General features: G+C 40.6%; 1 protein-coding gene across 1 annotated transcript in view; it reads left to right on the top strand.

Annotated features, from left to right (window-relative positions):
- The window catches only part of raver2 (ribonucleoprotein, PTB-binding 2), an 87,360-nt gene that overhangs the window by 3,470 nt on the left and 65,739 nt on the right, over positions 1-18,151 (top strand). The window contains exon 2 of the mRNA XM_037113620.1: positions 17,034-17,100. Within this exon, the coding sequence (XP_036969515.1) occupies positions 17,034-17,100 (67 nt within the window). The remainder of the gene's footprint in view (positions 1-17,033; positions 17,101-18,151) is intronic.

The raw sequence follows: 18,151 nt of genomic DNA, 5'->3' as shown, positions 1-18,151 counted from the left end.
AGTATGGACATTGGTCTAAAGATAGCACGTTAACCAAACAACTTCTATTTTGGCTGTTTCTTCTATAAGATTGTTGGACCCACAATGCGCAGTTACAGAGAAACAGGGATATTGCAGTTACATATCATTCATTCTTCTTCCCTGTCATAGCTTGATGCCGAAATTATCCACAAGTCAGCTGCTGATAGTTCAAGTTGAAGATTGTTCTTCCAGTGGCAGCTAATGTGACTTTGAGCAGGCGACTCCACAACTCCAGATTTCTTTACATTTTCAGACTGCTGTCTCCAACGCTGACAACCAAGACTTCCTGCAGATTCCTCCGGAGCCCCAAAAGACTTTGTACAATTTTTCACATTTGTACCGTTCTTCAGAAAAACAGTAAACAGACCTTAAATGTGGATAATCAGTGTTAGGGAATATTGACGCTTGAAAATAAAAAATGTTTTGTTGGAGTTGAGCCCAAGTTGAGCAAGAACTTTGCCCCTTCCCCTAATGCGCACACCAAACTCCACTTGGAGTTTCAAGAAGAATGAAAGTGATGTTTAATTAAATCCAAGCACGTAGTGTAAAAACATTTTTGCAGATGCACTGGAGGGTAAAATAAATATGGGTAGTGTGTGTGTGTGTGTGTGGGGGAGAAGGTTAGCTTCCAAGGACTTCTGCAAAGTTCTTGAATTATTCAGAGTTTAGCAGAAAAACACAACACTTATGCAAGATGTGTCTGTGCATGTGTTTATGTTTCTTTTTGAACGATGGGCAGCATGTGTGTGCAGTTGTGTTTGCATATGTACGGCCAAACACGAATACATGTAAATGTCACAAAGCAGCGTGTGCCAGAGCTGCTCTCGTTCCACCCACTTCCTCCCCTCGCTTTACATGCTGTGATGTGTGTATGTGTGTGTCAGTAGCAGATGTTCATGAAATCTCTAACAGTTAGCAGCCTTCCTCACCTTCATCACTTATGTGCCTGCGTGCTCACACACACACACACACACACACACACACACACACACACACACACACACACACACACACACACACACACACACACGCTGTTTTTATTTAGCTGTTTACCGTAGAATTAGTCACCTCCAAGTTTTGCAGATGTTTGTGCTGATATTATCCTGCAGGCATCCATGATACACCTGTTTGACTGACTACTGTTTGTATGATTAGGGCAGACTAATACGTAGGGGCTGTTTAACTTTTGACATTTCATGACATAATTTGGCGGCAGCTCAAACCTGAAGGTGACTTTATATAGGTGAGATGATGAGCTTGGCTCATGATGCACCATACCTGCTAATGCTCAGTCAGTTGAAATCCTTGCTGATGGTAGAGAGGGTTGTGGTGTGTAGTAGAGCTGGGTGATTTGATTTAAATCTATATCAGGATATTAGTAAGAGCATGCGTTCAAAATCTGTGTGTGGTGTATCGTAAGTCACAGTGTTGGTGTTGGTGCTTGAACATTATATTACATGTTGCTCCACGGCCATCATCTCTACTCAGGAAACAGTGACAAAGTCTGCAGCTGGAGCGAGCTGTTGTGGATGAGTTGGCTGGGTGTAGGTTTCTGACATAAGACAGGGATTAGTATCCTGTTTGAATCATATTATTATTATTATTATTATTATTATTATTATTATTATTATTATTATTATTATTATTATTATTATTGCCTACTGTTTACTAATCATTATTTCAACCATGTTTTCTTTTTTTTGAGGTTTAGGGAACAATGACTTGGTCAGGTTCTGGCAACCAAAATGACTTGGTTAGGTAAGGTAAAACTTGGTTTGGGTTTAAATAGACCCTTTCACAGCTGAAGGTGAAGTGTGTCAGAACTTTGTTACTTGTGGAGCTCAGTTCCATTGCCCACTTGCCCGGTTGTGGTTGTGGATCACATAATGTGGCTCCTTCCCACCAGCATTCCTTGCTTGGTCCCCCTTGTACCAGGCCTGAAAACCTCCTCCTTATGGTGCTCCTGTTCCTTTGCTAGCAATCTAAACTCCAACAGCACTCCCCCCGGGTTTGAGCCTCTGAGCAGAGTCAGCTAATAGAACTGCTAGCTGCATGGCTGACTGAGCTAATTAGCTAACAGCAACTACCGTTAGGTACAGTTGTGTATTTGACAGGTGGCCAGTTTTTACATATTGCACCTGTAAACATGTTTTAAAAGCTAACTTCTCCCGTGTGCATATTGTTCCTTCCTTCTCTATGTAGCAAAGCTGTGACATTACAAAAATGTGATCCGTTTCGATGATTGTCCTGCAACAACATTAATTATGATGATCCCAGGAACAACACACAGTGATGTTAGATTGTGCAAATATGAATGCAACATATGCTACTGAAAGACTGTAATAACTGCGTACAGGACGATTGTGATCGGTGGAATGCTTTGAGAGTGAGCTGGAATTGCACTGATGGGATAAAAGGTTCAGGAGTAACCTAGAAAGAGGGTGAAATGCATCAACTGGACAAGTACAGAAGGAACGTGCAGTAGACTAATTGGATAAAAGGCTAATAATGAGTGTGTGTGAGCAGTGCTGAGGTGAGGTGGCCACTGTACAGCTTCATTCTAAGCGCCATTATGTTTCCAAAAAGACAATATCTTTACTCCCTGCCTTGTTATTCCTCCTCCTCCTGACTGTCTCTTACAGCGCTAGATTTAAAGCTGTATGTGCCTGCTTTTCACAACTGCTGCCATTATTGACTGTGTATGTATGTGTGTGTGTGTGTGTGTGTGTGTGTGTGTGTGTGTGTGTGTGTGTTGGTATGGAATAGGGCAGATGGAGGGGTTCAGTCAGGTTCTGTCTGCACCTTGTTTACTAGATTTCTGGATCCTTGACGTTCAGCAGCCACACTGTGAAGTGAAGATGGGGGAGAGATTACTCTGTAATGGGACTGATGGGTAGAAAGACAGGCAACGTTTTTGAACAATTGGACATCAGTGTCAGAAGTGCAGTTTCTGTCAAATTGGAAATACCTGACCTCACCCGTCAGAGTCTGTGGCAGCTCAGTGGGGGTAAACAACTCCGTAATGAGAGAGGTCTGACCAGAGGAAGCCGCGCCAAGTTCCACTTTGTTACCCAGGAACAACAAAGCTCACAATAAATCCAGCAAATGGTGACCTGACTGTAAAGACTGCTCATAACTCTGACTTATGGACTTCAGTTCCTGTTAGGAGATGCTGACGACAGAGTCTGAGTTAATAGCATGAACCCATTAATCCTTCCTTGGGTCAGTGGTTTATTTTCATTAATTGTTTCAGGGTTTTTATTCTACCTGTGGTGAACAATGGGATCTGTCATTCTGTCAGGATAGGAAGTATAAAAGGGCCAGAAATGTCAGGATTTTAAAGTTTTTAACCATTAATCAAGTCCTCCTGTCAAAATCATTGTTCTGAAATCATCTGCATCATGACTCAGGGACATTTGTGAACTTTATGCATGGCTGCCGTTATTTATGCGTACAGTTAGTCTTGCAGTTATCATGTCATTAATGAATTAATCGCTTTAGTTCTGTGAAATCACACAAGTTGCAAGAGACAATATTTATGCAAGATTTTTTGTCTGATCAGCAGCCATTGTGTGTGTTAGCATGTGTTTACTTGCAAATGTATGTAATAAAATATATTTCAATTGAATAATTAATGTATGTTTCTGCATTAGCCACAAATGTTGAAGCAACATGATGGAGAAATTGTCATTTTATGCGATTTGTTTGTTGATTTCAAAGTTGCACAAGCGCTGCACAAAACTGACAGTAACATGTTATCGACTGAACCTCAACTAGCGAGTTGACAACTTTGCTAATACAACATCAAGCAAGTGCAATGTTGCTTTAACATAATGTCATGTTAAATATTTGTCATGTTCCAGTTTTTACTCAAGATGTTCAGTCTATCTTTTCAGCATAGTTTGGTCACATCGAGCTCTATATATTTCAGTTACAGGTCCAAACTGTTTATTCAAACCAGTTCTAAACCTTTATATTTTCTATATTATATTACCCATATTTTAGATAAAGCCATTACAAAGGCATTTCAAATCTGTGTTTATGCAGTGCCACTTTTGAAGCTGGGACTCATCACCTCATGCCTTTGATAGTTTAAAATCAGTAACAAAATGTGTGTAATAGAAAGCACAGAGGACATTAGCCTTTCCACATCCAGCCTGCTGATATGCATTATGCTTTCAATGGCGCCTTGGTGTAGGAGTACAAATGACTACAAGAGGCCATTTAGCTTTTAATGTCTGAGAGCTTCTCTGCCAGTCTCCATATATCTCTACATTATAGTGTAATTTTCTGACATTAATGCAAAGCCACACTGTGGACAAAGTGCTGTAACATGTTGAAAATGGATGATGATGGAAAGACGGATTTGAGCAGTGTTTAACACCCGCGTACAGTTATTATTTCAGGTTGTGTTATCCTCTTTGTAGTTTACCTGAAGGCTGGGATTTACAGCCACGTTAACACAAGTGCAGACTGCAGTTAAATGAGGCGCCAACTTCACTTGCACACATTTTAATTTATGTTATGTGTTCTTCGCCCAGCTCAAGCAAAAATAGATACTCTTGAGTTATGCTTTGACCCAATGTCCGCCAGACTCTGTTTATATGTGAGGAGTGACTGCTCAGTGGGGAAAATAACCTCCAATCTGAGCCCCGTGGCTTCAGGGCCAAAGCCAAGCAGGGACGAGTGGGTGGGGGAGGGAGGTGGGGTCACACTGGCTGACAGCAGAATCAGTCTGTCTCAGGGCAAGCCACCTGCTCCCACTGGTTCTGTCCTTTCAAAGATCAGATTAACCTGCTCCTCCATGACTTGAAAGTGAAATGGAGAAATGGACAAAGAGAAGCAGCGGACAGGTTGGACCAAGCAGCAGCTGTGACGGCTGAATGCAAAAGTGAGGCTTTTGTGTAGGACGCCGCTCTTCATGTCAGTTCCTGACAGCATGGGAGTGACAGGAAGGGCTTCCCACATGAAAAACGGCACATTTTCCCAACAACGAGTCTTAATAGGTAATTTCACCTCCTCTAATGGGTGTCTTGGTGGTGATTTTGACTAATATTGTTCTTTTGAGACATGAAAGTCTCTATTTTTAGAGGTGTTTTGTTTGAGACGATCACACATAATGTTGATGAGTGCTTGTTGCTTCAGCTTCACCCACATGTCCGCCATCGGAAAATAACTGAACAGTCACAGAACAATGAATTTATTTCATAGCATGATGAATGTTATGTATTTTAGTGTATTGTATACATATTACATGAGCATCAGTTCAGGCCCAAATAGAGATGAGTGATTTGGCCTAAATCTTCTACCATGGTATGATAAAATGATATATTGCATGTATGTCATTTTATATCAGGACATAGTAAATGGTCTGTAAAGCCAGTGGATCCTGCCATACTTCATCTGATTGATTATTTTCTTCTGCTATTTGGAACTTCCATACAAACAAAAACAAATCAGTTCCAAACATTAACAGGATTTTCCCTTTGACACATGCAACAGGAGATCGTCTGTCTGTGTAAGACGAGTTCTCTCCTGAGTGTTTGGTTGAGGCGAGGTGTGGTGCCTGCCTAGAGCTCGCAAGAGGGAGCAAGCCGTGGCTGAATGAATTATTTATGACTCTCACCTAAGAAACCAAGCTTAATTTGTCCCTTTGGAACATGTTATTATAGTGATCACCTTATGTCCACTTATTTTTTTCCCCTTTCTTTTTAAGTATTCTGTCACTCTTTGGTTAGGTTTAGACAACTTAATTCTCGGTTCAGTTTAGGAAAACATGTTTTTGGTTCCTATAGACCCTTTCATCATAAACACCTGAGAAAGGAAAACTTGTGTGCACATTTTCTGGTCATTTCCCCCCGAGTGCGTGCAGGAGGATGACTGTGATAAAGGGATGATAGGCAAGCAGGGAAGAGTACAAAGCCTAAAGGAGGAAAAGGTACGTCCACTCGCGAGCTGGGCTTTAGAGATATCTTGCAGGGTGGAAATGGTATTGCCAAGTTCTACATGTGGACCGTCGCATGGTGTAAACCATCATATCCAGTCCCACTCAAACCAGCACCAGTGTTCCTGCCTCAGTTTACATAAAGGATGCTTAGTATAGCTACCGATCAAAATCTTTTTAGACAAATCTTGCTATTTGACAGCCATCTTGACAACACCCCTGGGTAGTTATGTTGTGCTAACAAGACCTGGCCCCTGTCCCAGTCTGAATAAGGAGAGAGCCAGAACTTTTAATGGTCACCTGGACATAAGAACTACATGTATAGAATCACTAATCAAATATGATAAAAAACTGCTTAAAGAGTTCAGTGACGTTGCCCCAAAAATATGTTTTTTTTTTCCACAGGTTATACTTCTGCTACTCGTGCATGGTTTCATGACACCTCACTCTTTTAGAAGCATATTTTCTATCAAGCTTTTCCCAGCAGAGCACTTTAACAAACAAATGTTTTATATCTAATGTTTGGATAACCTCAGTTTGGTAGTCCTGTGAATTAAACTGATATCCTCCTCTTCTATGCCTTTTAAGTGGTGCATCATATCATTTGAAACTGGCTGATATGTTTCCTGATAAAGCAGATGATTGGCTTTTGGGGGTAAGGGATGGGACGTGTGTCACTCAACCCCCATCTCTGATGAACTGATGTTTGTGGCATTTTTTCCTGGAATGCAAAGCTAATTGCAGAAAGTCTTCATGTAGATTATTGTAGAATCAAGGATATAAGTCAAGTCCACTGGCATTCATTCAATCCACCCAGGGTGCAAATGATATAAATACCAGAAACATGTAACCTGAGACCACATGAATATTTGCAACAATTTGCATTCCAGCCGTTTGCAGACACTGATGCACTGTAGGGTGGCGACTGTTATGCAAACATTTCAACAAGCCCTTAGCTTAGCGCCTCGTGGACTGTGTGCTTGTGACTGCTGAGGCTGATTTTGGGTTTGAATCTCGGCCCCTGCTGCGCTGCTTCCCTGCATCGTCTGTCTCGACTCTACTGGAAGTGAAGCAAACATCTGGAGAAGGCAAGCAAAGGATGACAAAAATAAATTAAAGGGATACATTAAGATGTAGTGATAGAAAATCTCATCACATGAAACTCATTTCAACATGGAAAAAAAAAGGTCAGAGAGGGGAGAGTCACAGAGTATAAACAGACTCCAGCCAGGAAAGAACACAGTGTTAGAACTCTGAGAATGTGTTTTAGAGAGACAGAAAAGAAATGTCTGCACTTGTGTGTATTTATGCCTGTCTGCTCTCAAACGTGTGCGTGTGCGTGTTTTTCTGAGGAGCTCTCCTGGCAGGCATTTGATAGGCCAGCTGATCTGTGCTGTGCATGGTTTGAGCCACCTGTCACACACACACACACACACACACACACACACACACACACACACACACACACACACACGCACGCACACACACAGCTTGGCTCTGACAAAATATTGAAAAACAGTTTCTTTTGAATCCACTACATCTGATTTGCTGTAATTTCCAATGAATATATAACAAAATGTTAAACTGCGTGTTGTTCTAGATGCTTCTGACAGTAGTAGCTTTTTTTCCATCCAAATGTGTTTAACACCTGAAGGGAAATTTGGAAATGGAATTAGTGGAAAAAAAATTCTATCACCACAGATTCCTCGATTTTCTTCACACCCAAGAAGTACAGCACGGATTTAGTTTGTGTTTATACACCGTTTTCACAGCATGCAGCAAATATCGAAATTCAGGTTTTGTAAATATATGCGCCTAGGCATGATACTGTTCTACTTCATTGACTACATCAGATGACACTTCTCTTACAAGTGTATGCTCAGTGCGGGTGTTTTCACACCTGGTTTGTTTGGAGGGGTTGTTTCAAAACTGGGAGCGTTCCCCCCCCCCCCCCCCCCCCCCCCCAGAGAGCCATTCGTCGGGGCACAAGCAGCCTGAGAGGGCCAAGGACGGGTGGTCTTAGTCTGCTTCCATGTGGACTCTAAGTGATTCAACCAGGAGTTTATAATGCCATTTATGAGATTTTAGCACAATTTAAAAAGCTGAACTACTGATAAATCCAGTGCTTGTAAGTCAACAAGTCCATTTAAGAGAGTGTGACAGTGATCCCACTGTAATAAGCTGTGAATAGTTACTGTGCAAGACACCTCCTTTTTTCTTAACCGGCTTGTCGTTATTCATAAAATGTTCTGATAATACTAAAAGTGCTTATAAATGGTTATTTATTTGTGAGCTCCATGTGACAGTGTGCATATCAAAAGCATTACGCCATGGGAGACAGTCGTTAAAATAAATCTAAAATAAAAACCATAGCCACAGCTTTCATTCTTTTTGTACTGCGTGACAGGTGATGGCACCAGTGAGGGCTTTGATGGTGAAGAAAAGATGCTCAGGCAAGCAGGTTTTGGAGTTTCCAAACAGTGAATCAACTGTTTCTGCCGCTCGTAAAAATAAGAATAGCTCACAAACTCAAATATGTGCATAAATCAAAAGAGTTATGGAATGTTAAGAAATGTTTTATTTGTTTCACGTTTTTATCTCATGAAATTTAAGTTGTAATGGTTTATTGACTGTTGCACCGTTTCTGGGGACGTCAATGACATCACTATTAGAAAAAATACTGCTGCATTCCATTGTGCTCTGAAATTGGAAAAAAAAACTACCTCCGCCATGGAGAAGTACAGTGGAATGGTCATTCAAGTTGGAATTCCAAGTTGGAAACTGGGACATGATCCGTGGCGATACTGACTCAGAAATATTAACCTCAGACTTCCAATGGAGCGCAGCACACCCATGTAGGATAAGTCCTGCATAAAGTTGTGTCTTGTGTTTTGATCACCCAAACTCTCCAATCAAAGAGTTACTCTTGTTTCGGTTGTAAAAGGTCCATGTGAACAGCAATTGGACCCAAACTAATGTGGAACAACATATCATTTTGTCCCTCTTTCTGGACCAAATGAACTACTGGTGTAAATGCACCTGCAAAATCCCTCACATCAGCACAGTGCTCATAGTGCTGCTGTTATTGTGTAGCTATAATCATTTCAAACCATTCAGTAGTGTTAGCAGTGGGAGTTGCATTCAGCTTGCTGGCAGACCTCGGCTCCATCCTCTGTTCTCTCTCTGTGGCGTATATCTCTCTATCAGTAGGTCAAGGACGCAGTTACTGCCGGTAAGGAGGCCATGCCAAGTGTGTCCGTCCCCTAATCCCCCTTTTCCTCCATCCTCCCCTCTTCCTCCATCCCTCTCTATCACTGTTACAAACTTCCACACAGTTGAAATGATAACCCAGCGTTTCACTTTCCCCCAGTGGCCCTGTTTGTGTTTCTTAGCCCTTCTGTAATGAATAAGCAGGTGTCAGAGTTAACACATTTTTTTCTGACCTCTCTTTCTTCTTTGCCTATTGAAAAAAAAAAAAAAAGTCTTCCTCACCTTACATTTGCGTTACCTTGTACGCTTCAGACTTTATTAAATATTAATCACAACAGAGTGACTTAATAGAGTGCACTAACACCTGAACTGGCAAACCGTGCCGGATGACAGATGGAAAAGGTCAGAAAAACAACACAGACCATGAGGAAGGCAATTTGCAGTCGGTGTGCTCTTAATTCCGCAGGAGAGTGACAGTAGAAGCTGTGAAAGGAAGGACTACAGGACAAACGCAGGGCTGAGATTTCCCTTTGATTTGAAATTAAAATAATCCAACACTCATGACACGTGACCAGTCTGTAGTGGGAATATTCACTGTCACTGATTTCGCCTCCTGGGATGTTTTGAATAGTTAGATACAGACATTCTGCTGAAGATTCACCCACCCTGCATCAGTTCGCTGTGTAGAGGTAAATGGATGTCATCACTTTGAATGAAGGCCTCTTTGGCTGTTTCCCTAAACTTCTGTCCCAAAACTGGCATGTCACCTGATGCCCATAACAGACACAAAAAAAGTGATGAGCTTGCTGCTTTTCAGGCGCGTTTACACGAGGCAAAACAAAAATTGGATTCCCGAGTACATATGAGGGTTTTTTGTATCTTCCATTACCAACGCCTCTCCCAACACAAAGTTGACTTGATTTTACACTTATTCATTTGGCAGATGCTGTTTTCCTTTTTTAAAGATGGACTGTGAGCAAAAAGGAGGCGCTGCCAACTCAAAGTACACCACCCATCAGCAAGAGTGTTTAATGGTCCGGTGTGGCAGAATGCATTCTGGTTGTTGTAGGTTTTCTACCTTTTCAGCAAAAGGAAATACCACAGCCCTTTTTTCCCTGTTCTCTCTGGTCATGGAGCACCACTTTCAAAAACTTCTATATCTTTCTACTGCATAGACATCCCAGTTTAATGCAAGGGCCATCATTCCAGCAGTTGACTAGTTATTTAAACAACCAACACTGTCGATAAAAAATCTTGCTGAGTTGAATGACACAAATGTTCACAGGTGAGGTAATGTTTTAAAGGTGTATTCATGGTTAAATTTAGTATTCATTGCTAACATCCATATCCTGGAAATCACAACAGGTGACCAAAAGAATCGCCCCACCACCTTGATTGAACTTGTGGATTTCTCTGGTTTGAAAATTGTCGGTAACATTTGGGATAATTTACTTCCTTCCATCTGTAATAGCAGTTATGGGAGATTTTGGTTGTAATAATTAAGTTAATTATTAATCAGATCACTAATCATTGGCTATCTTTTACCGTCTTTAAGGGTGGTGTTCCTGGTGGTAAACTTATGTAAACTGGATCTTATAGTTTCTCATAATTAATAATCATTCCTGACACATTTAACCCAAATTCCCTATAAATGTGTGAATACACGCTAATGGTGTTCGAAGCGAAGTGCTTCGTTATGTGGAGACATGAGAAGCTGATGATCATCTGATTTTGCTGGTGCTGATTTCATGTTCCCTCACGAGTCCATGAGCTCCTATTACCAGGTGTCAGACCCTGCAGGCTGCTATCACATTCCTTATCAAGTGCATCCTCTCAGGGCAGTTTGCATTAATACTGTGCACGCACAGAAATCTGCCCTGGGCTTTAAGGCTGGTGGTTGGGTACTGACTGGACTTGCTGTAAATGTCAGCTTCTTAGACTGTTGAAACTTGCCGAGGGAACAGCACAGAACAGCATGAAACACAATGACATGTTAAGCTACAGAACAGCTCGATACTGTCGGACATGCTGTGAAATGGTCTTGCAAAAGGAAACACAACAGCAGCTTGTCTTGCTTCTTTTTCAAATCACTGGCATGACGTTCTCTATATCAGTCTGTAGTGATAAGAGGCACAAAATGTACCTTCTATTATGTCAAATCAGGATCTTATGAGCTTTGTCGATTTAGATTAAGAGTGTTCTGTTTGCTCTGTCTTTGAATGTAAAGCTTAAGGTCAGTCACATTGTCTTTTTACGCAGCCCTTTAATGAAAACACTTGCAAGCGTCACTTAGCTTATTACAGCAGCGTTAATTAGAGAGCCGTTGAAACTGTGTAGCGGGAATCCCAACGAAACAGATCATTAAAACGCAGAATGTAAGAGGAAATAGGGTGAAACAAACTGGAATATCGTAAAAAAAAAAAAAGAAAAAAGTAAAAGGGTGCAGCACGGTGTGCTAGACTGGTAAATTGTGTGGCTGAGAAAAAGAGGCAGGACTATTTGGGCTCCCTAAAAATAGAGTTTAAATGTCTTGTAATGTGCTAGTGCTGTGAGATATAAACATTCGGCTTGATTTAAGCCCAGGCTGGAGCGGGAACGAGTGATAAAACACCACCAGAGAGAGGAGTGGCGTGATTCAACCTTGTCTGAATGTCACCAAGTAGTCTGCAGTGTCAGTGTCTGTTTCCTGTCCAGCACAGCAGTAACTACCCTGGCAGCAGCAGCTACTTCTGCAGCTTCTTGTAACTAAAATTTATATTTTATGTGTTGTTACTTGTCCTCCTTCACCCTCTCTTTGCATTACTTGCATTTAGGAGATTCCTTTAGTCTGTCACCTTTATGTTAATACAGGAGGGCAGCCTTCACCCCCAGACACACACACACACACACACACACACACACACACACACACACACACACACACACACACACACACACACACACACACACACACACACACACACTGTAGGCAGGGAAAAAGAGCATGAGACAAAAAGAAAATATACAGCAGAAACATTAAGAGAATAGAAACATGGGGCAGAAACAGGATACACACAAATAAAAGAAGAATAGGTGCTTTGCTTAGCCTAAATCATCACAAAATCTTACAAGCATGCTTTGATCTAAATAGTTTTATCCTATTTTATTGCTGTATTTGAGTTGTTGAGTTTTGAGTCTTGTATTATAATAGCATGAATGGTTTGTAATTATAACGTCTAGAAAAACCCTTACAACTTTTTTTCCCTCCCAAAGTAAGCAATATTTCAGACTTTTTGACAGTCATTGAATCCCTAGAATCGTGTTTTCTTCAACAGGTGATACATCTGCCAATGTACCAGTGAGCATTTCAACTCATTCTTCAGTAAATACGCTTGTTTTAAGTAGAAATTGGATCGCCAGTCAGTCTTCATTTTCCTCTGAGATTTTGTGCCAGGTGGCAGACAAAATTGCATGAAAGCGAGGTTTACAAGGGAACCAATCTAAACGTATTCCATAGCCATTACTTTGTGCAGGCAACATTAACTTCATAAGTAAAGGCAGGAAAATAATTGCCACTTTTGAGATTTCAAAAGTCATTTTTCAATTTTCATTTGTTTTGATGGAGGCGCAGCAACATGTCTTATTTCATCAAAGAAACCAACTTCTGTTTGAAGTTAGCTGAAATATACTCATGGCTCAGGCAAATTTCTCCCTTATTCTCAGATAATGAGATGAAAACTCTGCTGCAGACAAGTGATGAAGATTTTGTTTTTGTTGTCCTGGATTCAGGTGGTATCTTTTCGTTCTCCCTTCAGACTCATATCCTGCTTCCTCTCATGCACCAGGATCAAGAAGACCTGTGGATATGAAGTCCAAATCCAAAACAACGCCTCCCTCTCTCTCTCTCTCTCTCTCCCTCTCTGTCTCTCTCTCTCTCACTCACTCCCCCTGAGCGATAACAGCTCGCTCTGCTCTGATTTTAAGGACGAGCGAGCTGACCCTCTGTGTGGGCTGCCTTGCATGGCCTTCACTGATAAGGAACATGCCTGCTCATGTTGTACATGAGTGGGCTGGAAGGCGGTTAGAGAGATAGAAGAGGAGATGGATATAGAGTGCGTATTAAAAAATCTTCCTCTCCATAGTGGTCACACAGCAACTGAAGTGAGGAGGTTGTTCTGCCTGTGTTGAAATGATTGGATAATGGGACTGGAAATGCTTTTGTCCACTTGAACTCCTGAAAATGTCAAACCTGCTTTCACTCTCACGTAAATGGTGATTATTGTTTCACCGTGAGCCGGTGCGTCACGACAATGCACAGCGTGTGTCTTTGTTGTCATGTTTGAATGCCAACATAAAACATGTCCAGCATTAGCTGACAGGGTTTGAGAAACATTAGCTGACAAAACAGAATAGCTGCATCCTCCCAAATGCCAATCAGGTCCTCAAAAGACTGTTTTCCACCTTTTATTTTTCTTTTGTTCACATTCAGGCTCGCTTATAAAGCCTGTCTATTTGCTTAAAACAAGCTCTTGGAAATGCAAATTCACCTTAATTTTTATTTCGAAGGTTTTAATGGAGATGGACAGGAATAGGCCTGTCACGATAATTATGTTATTAACTGATCGTACATATATCAGGGAGCTGACAACATTGAGACCGCAAAAATTGGCAAGTTTCAACACCAGACAGAGGTCAGGTAGTCCTCCAGGAATATTTGAGTCTGAGAGACTTGTTTCATGCATCCTGGTGACTTTTAAAGAAAGACAATGGCAGGGTCCAAAATCACTCACTACTCCCCATATAGTGCACTACATATTGAGTATACCATTGTGTAGTGCTGTACGCATGTCTAGTGGGAATTATTATACCCTATATAGTGCACTCAAAGTATCCCACAATGCATCGCAAAAAGTAGTGTGCAAACGATGGTCACTGAACAAGCAATATTTACCATCATGCATTGCGCTGAGAGAAAAATGGCAGACAAACTGTGCAACAGCAGTGACGTAAGTACAAATTTTGGACACAGCCAATTATTAAATATTAAATACACCATAGCAGCATTTATGTTACACAGCTCCAAATTGAGCTACATATAATTCACCCCTCTTGCATGAACTTCAGTGATTTTCTGACATAAACTAATATTTATTAGTTTTCATTCATTCATCTATCTTTTGGCCGCTGCCCTGTGTTTGTCAGCTTCTTTATAGTGCCTGACGTCGGTGCAGCTTCAGTTATTGACAGAAAAATTGACGAGGCATATCTTAAAACCTTCCTTTTTCTCATAGAATTTTCCACAAGAGGCACGGATTCTTTTTTTACGGAATGCCTGAAATTTCCTCAAGCATTTCTTTGTCCTCCCCACATATCTGTCCCTCTCACTCTCACTAAGGAGGACAAGGCGCAGCAGACCATCGGACTACAGGCTGTTAAGTGTCAGAAACACGCAGTTATAACTGAAAGGGGAAGACAGGTCCCATAAAAAAAAGGAGCCTTCGGGGAAATGGTTAAAAAAAAAATATATATTTAAGTGCAGTTTTTCGTAACAGAGCCTGAGAGTACATTTTATTCACTGTATTGGTTATGTGGTTTTACCTTATTTATCTCTTGTGTATTTAGAAAATTTAAATTTTTTGAGACATTGCAATTCTTACTTATTAAGATCTTCAATATTAAAAGCACATTGCTCCATGAAAGGGTGCACCTGCATTATTATTTAATATCATTAGCATTATATCAGTGTCATAAAATGGTATTGAAATGACAATATACTTTATCATAGTGTTGTAAAAAGTACTTAAATGTACTTGAGATATTATCTGGTTCTGTGTTTATTGTCACAGTCTCTTCTACATCGTAGATAGGTGCGGAGTGAAAAAAAAGGAAACCTTCCTCCTCGTTTTTTTTTCTTGCCCCTGGCCCTGATACTCTTCTGTAGCACACCGTACGAACATAATCACTGTGAATTCTGTGAGTCTGCACGTGAACGTAAAACATTTTGAAGGTCCTGTCTGATCAACGTCACACTGTAGACTTTCCATTACATCTTGTCTCTGGTGTCATTTATCAATAACTGATCTTTGCTCTGTCATGGAGTCACAGGATGTTCTAGTGCTGTTGTTGTTGTTTTTTTGTTGTTGTTGATGCATACTCTTTAGTCGTTCTGCCTACACTCGAACTAAAACTGTTCTTGGACAGGTTTCACTGTGACTGGATCCACAAGGTTTCTCATATCATAGGGGCTTATCTAAGATACTAGTCACCGGAACAGTTGTGCTGTCACTTACTTGTGTGCAGGAGAGACTATGGGTGGCCATGTAACAGAGGAAATGAATCAGGAAGGGTCCAAGGCTAATAGAGTTAGCAGTGTGCAGTTCATAACACATGCAGACAGAGTGCGAGGTTCTTTTGTTGTGATTTTGCAGCTCTTTCTATCCTCCATTCCTGTCTCACTTCTTTATATACAGTCACTGAGACAATATAAAACATTTTTCAGGAGATTTAATTACACTCTACATTTAAAGTTCAGATGTATCACCCAGGAAAAAGACTCCTGCACACTGTCCACTTCACCTAGCAATAAAGTTTATTGACAACAACGTTCCGGTACTTCATCAGGTTATCTAAGGTAACTATCCAAGATTGTAGGCCTTCGGTCTTCTCCTATGCACCTATCGACCTTAAGGTGTACAAAAGCCTCCCTCTGTAGATGTATTACTCTGAAATGCAGCCTTCTGTGATTGTGTGTGTGTGTGTGTGTGTGTGAGTGATTACTGTGTGGTGGGCTGCTGTGATTATTAACCTGTCAGGAGACCAAAAGCTTTTCATCTTAAAAATACACCTTTTTTTGGAAAACATAATTATCCTTAAGAGACAAATTAATGCTATCGGGGAAGTCTGCCATCAAAGAGATTGTGGTGAGGGAAAAATAAGGTTTCATAATTGATGAGAAATCCTTTTATAAGATTTATCTCAATTCAAGTGACAGTGACTATTTGAATACTGAGTTTGTTATCGAAAGCATTTGGCTAGTTCATTATAACAGCTCTCGCTGTCAGAAAGGTGCTGTCATGAAACGGCTTTAACTAAGCCATTTCTGTGAAGTCTGACTTGCTACAGAGTTGTATTCACTGACCATATGTAAAGAGTGGTGCTGGTTTTTTCTTGAAAATCGCCAAAATATAACTAACGTTATCAACAGAGTATAAATAAACAATAGTGCTGAGTGATGTGATGTCAAAGGTGTCCACATGTGAGACATCTACTGAAGTTAACATGCTAACCAGCTAGCCCCAGCCCATCCCGTCTCCTGATACCACCAGTTAGCTACTGTAGTTTCAGCTGGGGGATGCAAAAGCAGTCAACCACTCCTCGCTGCAGAAAAACTCTCCTGTCTCCTCATGTCTTCCTGTCCCCTGAGTCATGAGGCTGCGATGTGGGCAGACTCCTGTCAGCTAATAGCACCACTTAGCTCCATGACTAACTGAGCTATTTGCTAAAATCAGCTAGTGGCTAAGCTAAAGATGGCGCTAGCAAAGACAAGTGCAGTATAGTTAGCAGTAGGTGATTATTGTGATGATTTCTGGCTATTTCGCACCAGATTACTTGACTGACTGCAAATCACTGAATATTTTGAACAATTCAGAATAATCAGATGAAAATACTGAACAGCGCTGGTGATGTATGGTGAAATTGCTCAATTTTTAAATTTGGTGACATTTTAAACAACCTGGAGACAATGTAATTGATCTAGAAGAAAAACAAATTTAAGGTTGAATGACATCATTTATTTGTAATTTGAAACATCTGTGAACATTTGGATTTTGATGATCTCAGCTCAAGACTTTTGTGTCTCCTTTTTTCCGTCTCTTCACAGGAAGTTCATGAAATTCTCAAAGAATATGAACTGAAGTACTGCTTTGTGGACCGCAACAAAGGCACAGGTAAGACTCTCACTTTACCACACACAAACACATAGATGCTTGTACTCCTATACTTGTGAGGACTGCTACCAACATGCATTCACTAACCCTTACCTTTTCGATAACACCACATCTAAACACCTAACCACTACTCTAAACCTTATTCTGAACCTAAAAGCTGTTAAGTCTTTATCCGTGAACAGAAAAACAGAGGAGCATTCAAAATGACCTCAGGCTCCAAACTTGTGGTCCTCACAAAGATAGACATACAAGATCATATATACACATGCACACACATGCAGCTTTTCTTAAATGAATATGTAAACCAAACCCTAAACACACAGTACATCCATGTCATATCTGTCATCACATGTGTATTTATAGTTGCATGGAAAGGAGTGAAGTAGTGATATCCACTGTGCGGATGGAGGGATGACTGGGACTTTGTATGGTTTCACATTTTGTACAAATTGTGTTGAGGTCAGACTGGTGGATGACCTGTGACTGTAGTTACTAAGGTCTGTTTCCATGTTCTCTTAGCAGAGTAATAGTGATTAAATGACTGGCTTTATGTAAAAAGGACTTCTTGCTGTTGGTTACTGTTTGATTTACTCTGAATTCACTCAAATATTCAATTCAACCTAAAGTTACATTAAGTAGACCTATCTAAAACTAATACAATATAATACAACAGTTAACAAATAGGTTACACCTGTCAGTGTAAGGCAATGCAATTCAACAGCAGCACAAACTACAGCCTCCAAAATACTCATAAAGTTGAACACCAATTCTTCACCAAAAACTGAATATTATTAACTTCATTAAGGTAGTAGAGTTGTTGTATTAAACTGCATTACTTTGAGCCAGTTATACGTAATATTGACACCAGAATGCAGAATGTTGTGTGTGCCATTTCCCAAGTTTCTATCTCAATTTTTTTATCCTCCTAAAAGTTTTTGTTTTTGAATATTTACTTATAAACTCCATCTACCTCCCGCTAATGACAGAGCAGTCTGCAGCAGTCTCACAACAATGGCAGCACCTGCGGAAATTGGGTAGGATATGTTTGTAG

Source organism: Acanthopagrus latus, chromosome 11 (genome assembly GCF_904848185.1).
Source record: "Acanthopagrus latus isolate v.2019 chromosome 11, fAcaLat1.1, whole genome shotgun sequence".
In the NCBI taxonomy this organism is placed as follows: domain Eukaryota; kingdom Metazoa; phylum Chordata; class Actinopteri; order Spariformes; family Sparidae; genus Acanthopagrus; species Acanthopagrus latus.
This window is presented reverse-complemented; position numbering and strand designations above follow the sequence as displayed.